The sequence below is a fragment of the Oncorhynchus nerka genome, linkage group LG20 (assembly GCF_034236695.1).
Source record: "Oncorhynchus nerka isolate Pitt River linkage group LG20, Oner_Uvic_2.0, whole genome shotgun sequence".
Taxonomy (NCBI): domain Eukaryota; kingdom Metazoa; phylum Chordata; class Actinopteri; order Salmoniformes; family Salmonidae; genus Oncorhynchus; species Oncorhynchus nerka.
The window spans coordinates 50,604,438-50,617,994 of NC_088415.1; the positions used below are offsets into that span (position 1 = coordinate 50,604,438).

General features: G+C 43.6%; 1 protein-coding gene across 1 annotated transcript in view; it reads right to left on the reverse strand.

The window, feature by feature from the left end:
* Positions 1-8,841: 8,841 nt before the first annotated feature.
* The window catches only part of LOC115117588 (serine/threonine-protein kinase STK11-like), a 56,277-nt gene continuing 51,561 nt past the window's right edge, over positions 8,842-13,557 (reverse strand). Inside the window, 2 exon segments of the mRNA XM_065005564.1 lie at positions 8,842-10,482; positions 11,138-11,362. Of these exon segments, the coding sequence (XP_064861636.1) occupies positions 11,169-11,362 (194 nt within the window). The 3' untranslated portion in view covers positions 8,842-10,482; positions 11,138-11,168.

The following is a 13,557-nucleotide window of genomic DNA, read 5'->3' on the forward strand; positions in this document are numbered from 1 at the left end:
TTGCTACATATATTTTTGGATTTATAAATTCTATAATGTAAAGATATAATTTAATCGTATTATTATATGTAGTAGAAAGTGTTGAGTTAGACGAAGCCCACATAACCAACCCATAAAGTAAAATGTAACATCCATATGGCCAGCTATGTAAACTTTAACATTGATTTATCTTGCAATAGATGTCGTTCAACATTTGTCTTCTTCTAATGCCTCTTAATTAAGGGGAAAGTAATCTAAAAGTAACTGAATGTAATTATATTACGTTATGGGGTTTGGGTAATCCAAAAGTTACATTACTGATTACAATTTGATAGGTAACTAGTAACTGTAATGAATTACATTTACAAAGTAACCTACCCAACCCTGGTCATCTTTGGATATGTTGGGGTGGTATGCAAATTGGAGTGGGTAAAGGGTGTCTGGGATGAAAATGTTGATGTGTGTCATGACCAGCCTTTCAAAGCACTTCAAGATTACAGATGTGAGTCATTTAGGCAGGTTATCTCAGAGTTCTTGGGAACAATGACAATGGTGGTCAGCTTGAAACATGTTGGGATTATGGACAGGGCCAAGGCGAGATTGTAAAGACACTGTAAAGACACTTGCCAGCTGGTCTGTATATGCTCTGAGAATGCGCCCTGGTATTCCATCTAGCCCGGCGGCCTTAACCTTGGGATGGTTAGAGTGTTGGACTAGTAACCCGAAAGGTTGCAAGTTCAAATCTCGAGCTGACCAGGTACAAATCTGTTTTACTGTTCCTAGGCCGTCATTGAAAATAAGAATTTGTTCTTAACTGACTTGCCTAGTTAAATAAAGGTTAAATAAATAAAAAACCTGTTTAAAAGTCTTCCTCACATCAGCCACAGAAAGCATGATCACACAGTTGTCTGGAACAGCAGGGGGCGGCTATCATGCATGACTCAGTGTTTCTTTCCTTCGAGTGAGCACAAAAGGCATTTAGTTTGTTTTGGAGTTTGTCACTGGGCTACTCTATACTGGGTTTCCCTTTGTAATTCATTATCGTCCGCAAGCCCTACCACAGAACAATAAGCATCAGAGCCACTGTAATAAGATTCCACCCTCCTCTTATATTCTCCTTTTTTATGTTTGATGACTCGTTGGAGGTCATAGTAGAAGTTCTTGTATACATCCAGGTCTGTGTCCATTCCTTGTATAAGGAATAGCTCTAACCTTTAGCCCAACGGGGATATTGCCTGTAATCCATGTTTTTTGGTTTGGATACATTCGCACTGTGGAGACAATGTCGTCGATGCACTTATTGATGAAGCCTTTGACGGATGTAGTAAACTCCTCAATGCTATCAGATGAATCCTTGAGCATATCCCAGTCTGTACCAGAAAAATAGTCTTGTAGCTTCGTGTATGTTTCATCGGATCACTTCTGTACTAAGCGCGACACCGGTACTTTCTGTTTGAGCTTTTGTTTGTAAACAGGAAGCATGAGGATAGAGTTGTGGTATATTTGCCGAAGGGAGGGCCTTGTATGCGTTTCTGTGGGTAGAATAAAAGTGGTCCAGAGTTTTAGCGCTCCTTGAGGCGCAGGAGACGTGTTGGTAGAAGTAAGGTAGATTGGATTTCAGTCTCCCTGCATTAAAGTCTCTGCCCATAAGAAACATTGCCTCTGGGTGTGCATTTTGTAGTTTGTTTACGACTCCATATAGTTTGTAAAGCTCCAAAGTAGTGTTGGCTTGGGGAGGGATGTAGACAGCAGTGATAATTAGGTCTGCGGCTTACCATTAGGTATTCTATGTCAGGTTAGCAAACCTGTTATGGCAAGGAGGGAACCCTCAGGGAACTCCACCCCCCTATTCAGCTGAAAAGGTGGAGCAGGGAATTCAAAAATATTCTTTAGAAATATTTAACAAGTCCAATACCTCAAATGAAAGATAAACATCTTGTTCATCTACCCATCATGTCCGATTTTTTAAATGTTTTACAGCGAAAACACAACATATATTTATGTTAGACCACCACCAAATCAAAGGGAAAACGCAGCAATTTTTTCCAGCCAAAGATAGAGTCACAAAAGCAGGATTAGAGTCACAAAAGCAGGATTAGAGTCACAAAAGCAGGATTAGAGATAAAATGAATCACTAACCTTTTGAAAATCTTCATCAGATGACACTCATGACATGTTACACATTGCATTTATGTTTTGTTCGATAATATGCATATTTATATCCACAAATCTCGGTTTACATTGACGCCATGTTCAGAACTGCCTCCAAACTATCCGGAGGAATTATAGAAAGCTACGCCAGATAACAGAAATACTCATCATAAACTTTGACTAAGGATACATGTTCTACATATAATTAAAGATACACTTGTTCTTAATGCAACCGCTGTGTCAGATCTTTTAAAAACGTTACGGAAAAAGCCTGACATTGCAATAATCTGAGACAGTGCTCAGACGTAAAAGTATTTCTCCGCCATGTTGGAGTTAACAGAAATATGAAATTACAACATAAATATTCCCTTACCTTTGATGATCTTTCATCAGAATGTAGTGCAAGGAGTCCTAGTTCCACAATAAATCGTTGTTTTGTTCCATAATGTCCAATAATAGTGTCCAATTAGCTGCATTTGCTACACTTTCAGCTCACATGCCCAAAAACTGACTGCTGGTCCAGGATAACTCGCACGAAAACTTCAAAAAGATATATTCCAGGTCGAATAAACTGGTCAAACTAAGTAGAGAATCATTCTTCAGGATGTTATTATCATATATATCCAATAAAGTTCCAACCGGATCATACGTTTTCAGCTGCATATTCTTATTAAATATTTATTTCTTTACATAGTTGAATGTGCTGACAACAAAATCACACAAAAATGATCAATGGAAATCAAATTTATCAACCCATGGAGGTCTGGATTTGGAGTCACACTCAAAATTAAAGTGGAAAACCACACTACAGGCTGATCCAACTTTGATGTAATGTCCTTAAAATAAGTCAAAATTTTAGTGTGTGTGGCCTCCACGTGCCTGTATGACCTCCCTACAATGCCTGGGCATGCTCCTGATGAGGTGGCGGATGGTCTCCTGAGGGATCTCCTCCCAGACCTGGACTAAAGCATCTGCCAACTCCTGGACAGTCTTTGGTGTTGGTGAATGGAGCGAGACATGATGTCCCAGATGTGCTCAATTGGATTCAGGTCTGGGGAACGGGCGGGCCAGTCCATAGCATCAATGCCTTCCTCTTGCAGGAACTGCTGACACACTCCAGCCACATGAGGTCTAGCATTGTCTTGCATTAGGAGGAACCCAGGGCCAACCGCACCAGCATATGGTCTCACAAGGGGTCTGAGGATCTCATCTCGGTACCTAATGGCAGTCAGGCTACCTCTGGCGAAAACATGGAGGGCTGTGCGGCCCCCCAAAGAAATGCCACCCCACACCATGACTGACCCACTGCCAAATCGGTCATGCTGGAGGATGTTGCAGGCAGCAGAACGTTCTCCACAGTGTCTCTAGACTCTGTCACATGTGCTCAGTGTGAACCTGCTTTCATCTGTGAAGAGCACAGGGTGCCAGTGGCGAATTTGCCAATCTGGTGTTCTCTGGCAAATGCCAAATGTCCTGCACGGTGTTGGGCTGTATAAGCACAACCCCCACCTGTGGACGTTGGGCCCTCATTACTACCACCCTCATGGAGTCTGTTTCTGACCGTTTTGAGCAGACACATGCACATTTGTGGCCTGCTGGAGGTCATTTTGCAGGGCTCTGGCAGTGCTCCTCCTTGCACAAAGGCAGAGGTAGCGGTCCTGCTGCTGGGTTGTTGCCCTCCTACAGCCTCCTCCACGTCTCCTGGTGTACTGGCCTGTCTCCTGGTAGCGCCTCCATGCTCTGGACACTACGCTGACAGACACAGAAAACCTTCTTGCCACAGCACACATTGATGTGCCATCCTGGATGAGCTGCACTACCTGAGCCACTTGTGTGGGTTGTAGACTCCGTCTCATGCTACCACTAGAGTGAAAGCACCGCCAGCATGACCAAAACATCAGCCAGGAAGCATAGGAACTGAGAAGTGGTCTGTGGTCCCCACCTGCAGAACCACTCCTTTATTGGGGGTGTCTTGCTAATTGCCTATAATTTCCACCTGTTGTCTATTCCATTTGCACAACAGCATGTGAAATGTATTGTCAATCAGTGTTGCTTCCTAAGTGCACAGTTTGATTTCACAGAAGTGTGATTGACTTGGAGTTACATTGTGTTGTTTAAGTGTTCCCTTTATTTTTTTGAGCTGTGTATTTTGCCATATTAAAACTAGACAGGGTTTACCTTAAAATGAGTGACAGGCATAAATGAATCACTAATCGCATGAAATAAATAATAATCTTTAGAAATAACAAAATAACTAGGACTTTACAATGCTGGTGAACTTGGAGACATTTGTGGATTAAGGGCTCTATTCAATACGTATCACGGAAGTTCGCGTTACAGCTTGATTGAAATGTACCATATGTGATGTTATACTGTAAATTCATAGGTATATTCTTGCTAGGAGATAGGTTTCCTTGCTTGGAGATTAGATATCCTAGGGTAAGAATATTAAAAGATACAGTGCCTTGCGAAAGTATTCGGCCCCCTTGAACTTTGCGACCTTTTGCCACATTTCAGGCTTCAAACATAAAGATATAAAACTGTATTTTTTTGTGAAGAATCAACAACAAGTGGGACACAATCATGAAGTGGAACGACATTTATTGGATATTTCAAACTTTTTTAACAAATCAAAAACGGAAAAATTGGGCGTGCAAAATTATTCAGCCCCTTTACTTTCAGTGCAGCAAACTCTCTCCAGAAGTTCAGTGAGGATCTCTGAATGATCCAATGTTGAACTAAATGAATAATGATGATAAATACAATCCACCTGTGTGTAATCAAGTCTCCGTATAAATGCACCTGCACTGTGATAGTCTCAGAGGTCCGTTAAAAGCGCAGAGAGCATCATGAAGAACAAGGAACACACCAGGCAGGTCCGAGATTTTTCCCATTCCTCCTTGCAAAATCCTGTCACTATGTTCTGAGGAGACTGCAACAGCATACAATGGCATTCTAGACCATTCTGTGTTTCCAACTTTGTGGCACCAGTTTGAGGAAGGCCCTTTCATGTTTCAGCATGACAAAGCGAGATCCATACAGAAATCTTTTGTTGAGATCGGTGTGGAAGAACTTGACTGGCCGGCACAGAGCTTTGACCTCAACCCCATTGAACCCCTTTGGGATGAATTGGAATGCAGGCTGAGAGACAGGCCTAATCGCCCAACATCAGTGCTAACCTCCGTAATTGCTCTTCAAATCAAATTATATTGGTCATATACACATGGTTAGCAGATGTTAATGCGAGTGTAGCGAAATGGTTGTGCTTCTAGTTCCGAAAGTGCAGTAATATCTAAAAAGTAATCTAACAATTCCCAACAACTACCTAATACACACATCTAAAGAGATGGAATAAGAATATGTACATATAAATATATGGATGAGCGATGGCTAAGGCATAGGCAAGGTGCAATAGATGGTATAAGGTACAGTATATACATATGAGATGAGTTTAATATGTTAATATTATTAAAGTGGCATTGTTTAAAGTGACTAGTGATCCATCTATTAAAGTGGCCAGTGATTTGAGCCTATGTAGGCAGCAGACTGAGTGAATGATTGCTGTTTAGCAGTCTGATGGCCTTGAGATGTTTTTCAGTCTCTCGGTCCCAGCTTTGATGCACCTGTACTGACCTTGCCTTCTGGATGGTAGCGGGGTGAACAGGCAGTGGTTCAGGTGGTTGTTGTCCTTGATGATCTTTTTGGCCTGCCTGTGACATTGGGTGCTGTAGGTGTCCTGCAGGGCAGATAGTTTCCCCCCAGTGATGTGTTGTGCAGACAGCACCAACCTCTGGAGAGCCTTGCGGTAAAGGGTGGTGTAGTTGGTGTACCAGGCAGTGATACAGCCAGCTCTCGATTGTGCATCTGCAAAAGTTTGTCAGGGTTTTAGGTAAATTTCTTCAGCCTCCTGAGGTTGAAGTGGCTCTGTTGCGCCTTCATCACCACACAGTCTGTGTGGGTGGACCATTTCAGTTTGATTGTGATGTGTACACGAAGAACTTAACTTTCCACCTTCTCCACTACATCTTGTGGCTGAATGGAAGCAAGTCTCTGAAGCAATGTTCCAACATCTAGTGGAAACCCTTCACAGAAGAGTGGAGGCTGTTATAGCAGCAAAGGGGACTGACTCCATATTTAACGCCCATGATTTTGGAATGAATGTTCGACAAGCAGGTGTCCACATACTTTTAGTGTGTATCACTGACTGACACAAGGCTGCATTTACGCAATAACCCCCAATTCTGATATTTTTGCCACTAATTGGTCTTTTGACCAGTCAGATCAGATCTTTTGCAAATAATTGGGCAAAATATCAGAATTGGGCTGCCTGTGTAAATGCAGGCTAAGTGTCTGCCATAGAAACTTCCACACTCATGGGCATTCTCTCATGTGGGCAAAAATCAGACCTCCGTGACCCGGTAAACGATAAGTGGTTGAGTAGTGTCAATTCGTTAGTAGGCAAATGGAAGATGGTCCTCCCCTCCTCAAAAGCCTCCTTTTGGCAAGGATGAACAAGTGTATCCTACATGAGTCCTTCACGAAATTTACAAAGCAACTTTTAATCAGCTATTGTTTTCTCTGAGAAAAGCATACAAATATTAAAAAATTATACTTATCCTTTTATCTATAAAATGTCTTGCATAACTAGCGATAACATTTGTATCACTTTACACATTTTGGGATCTACCCCTGTAAATGTCTGATGACAGGCGATTGGAAAATGAGTAATTTCATACAAGCGCATTTGTCCACTTTTCCTCTCCTTGTCGCCTCTTCTCGATTACCTTTGACCTTTTTTAAAAGGAGGCCAGAGGACTCAGAAGTTAAGCAAATCCAATTGAGATAAGGCTATAGTGTACAAAGGACAGAGAAAGGGGGGGAAATCTCAATTGCATACTTCTTGCATCCTCATCTTCTTTAAAACCCATTGGAGAAGGGACCTCTGGCTTCCTCATCCAATGAGTTTTGAGGAGACAAGGAGAGGAATCAAGGAGTATGCAACAGATCGTCCCAAGGTGAGGGGAGAGAGAGGACAGGGAAAGAGACGAGAGAGAGCAGGGGACTGGGGGGAGGAGAACTTGGGATGTAGCTATCAAAGGACTGTGAAATCAGTTGCATTCAGGATCATTGACTGACTGAACTAAATGCTTGGAATTGATTAAATGCTTCCAGTACAGTAGTTTGACCCTGCATATGCTAATGCAGGGATGGGTAACTCAAGTCCTCGGGGGTGAGAGTAAGTAGCCTTGCACGAGCGAGCCTGAACGGCTCATTGGAGCAGGAGCCGATCTCCTGTTTCCGTAGAGTGAGGCAGCTTGATGTATAAGTACACCCCCTGGACAGGACGCTAGTCTCTCAGGGCCTTACCCTAAATCGATCTCCTTAATGCAGAGTGCCAAGCAGATGCATCAGGTCCCATTTTTGTCATTAGTATGACTCCGGAGATTACCTCTCCGGAGATCACACTCTCAACATCAGGGTGGACACTAACCACAAGGCCACGGAGTTGGTCGGGGGCCGGAGCAATATCACTTTTCCCCCCATTCCTACAAACACAGCTGAATAAACTAATTGCATTCTAAACTGAAAATCATAATTAGTTGATTATTGGAGTCAGGTGTTAGCTGGGGCAAAAGTGTGCCACCCATTCCCTTGCGCCAATGAGTGAGTTCTTGGCACCCAATTACCCAACCTTACTGGAAGGGATGGTTTTTCCATGTTAAAGCAATGTTGTACTTGCAAACGTGATTTAGACCTTAAAATATTGGGTACTGGTACTTGTTACATTGTTGTTAAGGGATTTTTTTTTAATCTACAATGGCTAATTGTGTATACATTTCAATCAGGATGAATTAAAAGACTTATGTTACTGTACATGTATGAATTTGCGCTGTTGATCTCAGTATTGAATATAATGTAGTCAGGAGTTTAGTACAATGACGGTCTGTTCCTTTGTACAAAGGAATGAACTATCTCCAGACTGTCTAGAATGCTAATCTACACTGACTGACCTTGGCTCTAGGCAAGGCTTGAGATCTATAGAGCCTTTCTACCAGTGTCAAGAAGAGACGGAACATTTAGAAAACGCTGACGTCATTTTCAGTTTATAACCTGTGGCAAAATGTGTATGAACTGAGTACTCTCTTGAATTAAATGCTGTTACCTGACTTAAGACCAGGGCTCTGTCCATTCTTAGAAAATATAGGGTCTTACAAACCCTTCGAATGCATTGACAGAGTGTTTAATTTTGATTGGGAATTGAAACAGAGGAATTTAGAATTCCTTCAACAATTGTTCATTTTATTCTGCAAAACAAAGTGTGAATTCCTTGGTACTGCTACTGGGACCAGGGTTCGAGCTGTTGAACAAAAAAGTCCCCGTCTATGTATAGAAAGAAATATCTGTACAGAGTAGAAACGTTTTGTAATGCCGTGATTCCTAGACTTCCAGGGACTAAGCAATGTACATATTTCTTTGAGAAAAAAAGACAGAAAGAAGAACGTGTGTTCACTTCACTTGAGTCATTGTATAAATTCAAGGTGGCTTTGCAGGGGAGCAGACTGAACGACAAAACAAAATAGCGATGACAGCAATAGATGACTGGTAAACCACAGAGGATGCAGGGCAGACATACACATTGTCAGAGATGCCATCAGCACAATCATGGGAATGGGTTCATTCCAACAGTTAAGAAATAAACTAAGAATGAGGTCAGAAAAGCAGGAATTCTTTATTAATCAAAAGGTATATTGCTGAGGTTTCCCCACTGAGTTTTGCCTGGTCTGGGCTCTGCCAGAGATTCTCTCAGTGCTGGGCTGACGTAGGCAGTGTTTATCTCTCTCCATCTTACGCAATTAGCTGCCCCCATCAGGCCAGCACTAAGAATAGATTACAGAGCAGGTGAGCACGGGGAGGGAGGAGGCGCAAAAGAGAGAGCAGAGGAGATGAGTTGGAGGGATGGAGAGAAGGGGAAAGAGGGGGATAGAGGGAAAAGGAGATAGCAGGTAAGTCAGAAGAGAGGGAAAAAGAGGGAGAAAGACAGGAGAGGAAAGTGCAGGTGAGTCAGACCAGAGAGCAAGGGAGAAATGGAAAGATTGAGGTGGAAGAGAAGTTTCCAGGGATGTGATCAGGGAACAATAAGACGATCAGAGGGGGAAAAAAGGCTAGCAGTGCATCTTTTAACACACAGATGCCCGACAACATATTACTCCAGTTTTTCCATGGTCTGAAGAATCCCATTTTACATTTTCTGATCCCCTCTTCAGTTTTAAAGTTTCGAATCGCCCTCGATCTCCCTTCCCCCTCCATGGAAATGTAGTGTTCCCACTAACATCGTGTTGGTGTGAAATAAAACCACAAGGTTTATTCATATCTATAAATAAAACCCTGCAGTATAATGACCACGTGCACCGTCAGAAAAGAAAAAATGGGAGCCAGAAAACAAATAGGGTTTGGTTGGGACATGTTTTACATAAATAATTAAAATATTTATTGGAAAAAAATCAAAACAAAAACTAATGGAAACAACACCCCCCCCCCCCCCCCCCCCAACTCACCATCAGCGATGGTTGTCAAGGTTTTAGTCCATTTGTCTGTCCTTAACCAAGTAGTTTTCCTTACTCAAAGCTCCGTACAGCATGCAGTTTTACATGGGTAGCACTACCATCATCGTCATCATAGTTTAAATATATACGTGTTCTTTATCAACGTCATTCTTTTTACACATCACAATGTGCATCTTTAAAAACTGCAGTTAGGTTCTGTAAAATAAGAGATGGTCTATAAACTAAAACAAACTGGGGCAGGACTCAGAAAAGGTGGGTCTCACACGGCCAGGCCACACCTCCTTTGGGACAACCAGACAACGGAGGGAGTGAAGGGAAACACAAGCACTTCACACCAAGACCCTCGAGGGTAGTCTGAGCAGTCTCCATTTCTCTCCTTCTCCCCCTTTCCCGCTCTCTGTCAAGCGCATGGCATCCTTGAAGAAGAGTTTGTAGCCGAATGGTTCAGGAGGAAACGTGGGGCACCACATCAGCAGGCTTCTCTTGGCAATGGCCAAGCACTCCAAAAACAGAAGGACGGGAAAAGATGAACCTGGGAGGACAGAGCGAGGGAGAGAGTTAAAGAGAGGAAGGGCAAGCTTCATTTAGTTCATTTTATTGTACGAGACTATGGCATGACAAATAGGACTATTTATGACATACAGCGACTTAAAAAGGATAATTAAGGGCACACTTTTCCTTATATGAGCATCAAAGGCTTATTTGTCAAACCCGCACGCACACACAGTGATCGAGACTTCCCTCTGCCTCCAGCAGCACAGATAAAGCAGCTGAATGATGGCAGACCCTACATGGAGAATGAATAGGGGTTATTTAGGAGAGAGCCGGGGAGGCGGGATCACAGAGAAAATACAGCTGACAGGGAGAGGTAGCGACGGACAGAGAGGGAAACAATATCCTGCCTGCACCCCACTCCATCTAGACCAACGTGAGTCATCTCTAGAACAAATTAATACAGACACTGCTGCACATCCTACCAAGTAGCCCTGCAGTCTGTGTGTGCTCGCAAGAGCTTTATGACTGCTAGCACAAAGGCTAAATGTGTGAGTAAAAGAGAGAGAGGCTTTGTTAGAGGTATGTGTGTGCCATCCTAATGCAGTTGTGAGGTGTGTGTGTGTCCACATCCTTTCTGAACTTCCGTCTCTGAGAGGATGCCTAGGGAGCAGTGTGATGGAGATGACTCATACAGAAGACAGCTGAATCTCATCAGTTTCTCTCCTCCCTTCCCTCACTGTCTGAGGATATGTTTTCCACTCTCCTCCTGTAACTCCCTCCACCGGTCTTCATTTCCCTCCCTCTAGTCTCCCTCAGTCTTCCCTTCAGAAGAAGTCCCCCCCCCAGCACAAATGTCTCATTCACAATCCCCTCCATCACTCAGAGGAGTAAATGCTTTTTGAGAGAGTGCAAAAAATATTACACCTACCACATCCAGAATGACATACCCTTCTCACCAGGTGAGTTGTTGAGGTGCAGTCATTGCTGTTTGCAGTTGGAGAGCTTGCGTATCTTGCTGGCTGTGGATACTCCTTTGCGGGAGGGGTTGGATGAAGACGAGGACCTGCACTCTGGCTTGGCCTTGCTCTCTGTTCCATTCACACAAACAGGCTTGGCCTGGGCCCGGTTCCGATCCACCTCACCCTCGTCTAAGTCCTCCTCTGGCACCTGGCCTGTTGGACAGAGAGAGGGAATAGAGACTGGTCAACACAGAACACTGACAGTCACAAACACATAGTTAGACACACACAGAGAGACATATACAGACCAAGAGCGCTTCTCGTTGCAGCGCATTGTTTTGTAAACAGCTGATAGGCATTTTCCTAATATTTGAGACTTGTTTTATAGATTTTTTTACCTGTTACATTCTGAAACTGTCGTAGTTGTACTGAGCCACGTAAAACTATGGAGGCCCATCCCCACCACAAAAAAACATTAAAACTATTTTATCAGGATATGTTTTTTATTTTGTAACATTGTGTGGTGATTTCAGAGGTGGCAACACAGGTCCCACAGAGGCCGGGGGATGGGAATTGTTTTTCTAGGGCCCAGAGTTTCCTGGTGTGGTACTAGGCTAAACTAACAAACTCAGGACCCTAGCTGTAGGGTATGACAGTAATCAATCAGCTGAAAAAAAAAAACTGACGGGCTATGATGGGACCAGATTATTTGTGTAATCAGGTCATATGGTTTAAAAAATTCCTTGCTCATTAGAGATGAGTAATGTAAACATTATATGAAGTGGCATTGTTTAAAGTCGCTAGTGATACATTTATTACATACATTTTTCCATTATTAAAGTGGCTGGAGTTGAGTCAGTATGTTGGCAGCAGCCACTTGATGTTAGTGATGGCTGTTTATAGAAGCTGTTTTTCAGTATCTCGGTCCCCGCTTTGATGCACCTGTACTGACCTCGCCTTCTGGATGATAGCGGGGTGAACAGGCAGTGGCTCGGATTGTTGTTGTCCTTGATCTTTTTGGCCTTCCTGTGACATCGGGTGGTGTAGATGTCCTGGAGGGGAGGTAGTTTGCCCCCGGTGATGTGTTGTGCAGACCTCACCACCCTCTGGAGAGCCTTACGGTTATGGGCGGTGCAGTTGCCATACCAGGCGGTGATACAAACTGAAAGGATGCTCTCAATTGTGCATCTGTAAAAGTTTGTGAGGGTTTTAGGGGCCAAGCCAAATTTCTTCAGCCTCCTGAGGTTGAAGACGCGCTGTTGCGCCGCCTTCATCACACTGTGTGTGTGGGTAGACCACTTCAGATCGTCAGTGATGTGTACGTCGAGGGACTTGAAGTTTTCCCATCTTCTCTACACATCGATGTGGATAGGGGCGTGCACCCTCTGCTGTTTCCTTAAGTCCACAATCAGCTCCTTTGTTGACGTTGAGTGAGGTTATTTTCCTGGCACCAATCTCCCAGGGCCCTCACCTCCCTATAAGCTGTCTCGTCATTGTTGGTAATCAGGCCAACTACTGTTGTGTCATCTGCAAACTTGATGATTGAGTTGGAGGTGTGCATAGCCACGCAGTCATGGGTGAACAGGGAGTACAAGAGGGGGCTGAGCACGTAAGCTTGTGGGGCCCCTGCGAAGAGGTGTTGTTTCCTACCTTCGTTTTTAGTCGCAGTTTGCTTTTACCACATGTAATGATTTTCAAAATATCGATACAAATTTCAGCCACACCCGTTGCTGACAGGTGTATAAAATCTAGCACACAACCCTGCAATCTTCATTGACAAACATTAGCAATAGAATGGCCTTACTGAAGAGCTCAGTGACTTTCAACTTGACACCGTCATAGGATGCCCCTTTTCTAACAAGTCAGTTCATCAAATTTCTGCCCTGGTCAACTGTAAGTGAAGTGGAAACATCTATGAGCCACAACGGCTCAGCCTGAGAAGTGTTAGACCACACAAGCTCACAAAATGGGACCGCTGAGTGCTGAAGAATGTAAAAATCATCTGTCCTCGTTTGCAACCCACACTACAGAGTTCCAAAACATCTCAAAGCAACATCAGCACAAGAACTGGAGCTTCATGAAATGGGTTTCCATGGTTGAGCATCAGCACACATGCCCAATATCCCCATACACAATGCCAAGCGTCGGCTGGACTGGTGTAAAGCTTGCAGCCATTGGACTACAGAGTGGAAATGGCCCCTTAGCTCCAGTGAAGGGAAATCTTAACGCTACAGCATACAATGACAATCTACACAATTCTGTGCTTCCAACTTTGTGGCACCAGTTTGGGGAAGGCCCTTTCCTGTTTAAGCATGACAATGCCCCTGTGTGCACAAAGCGAGGTCCATACAGAAATGGTTTGTCGAGATCGGTGTGGAAGAACTTGACTGGCCTGCACAGAGCCCTGA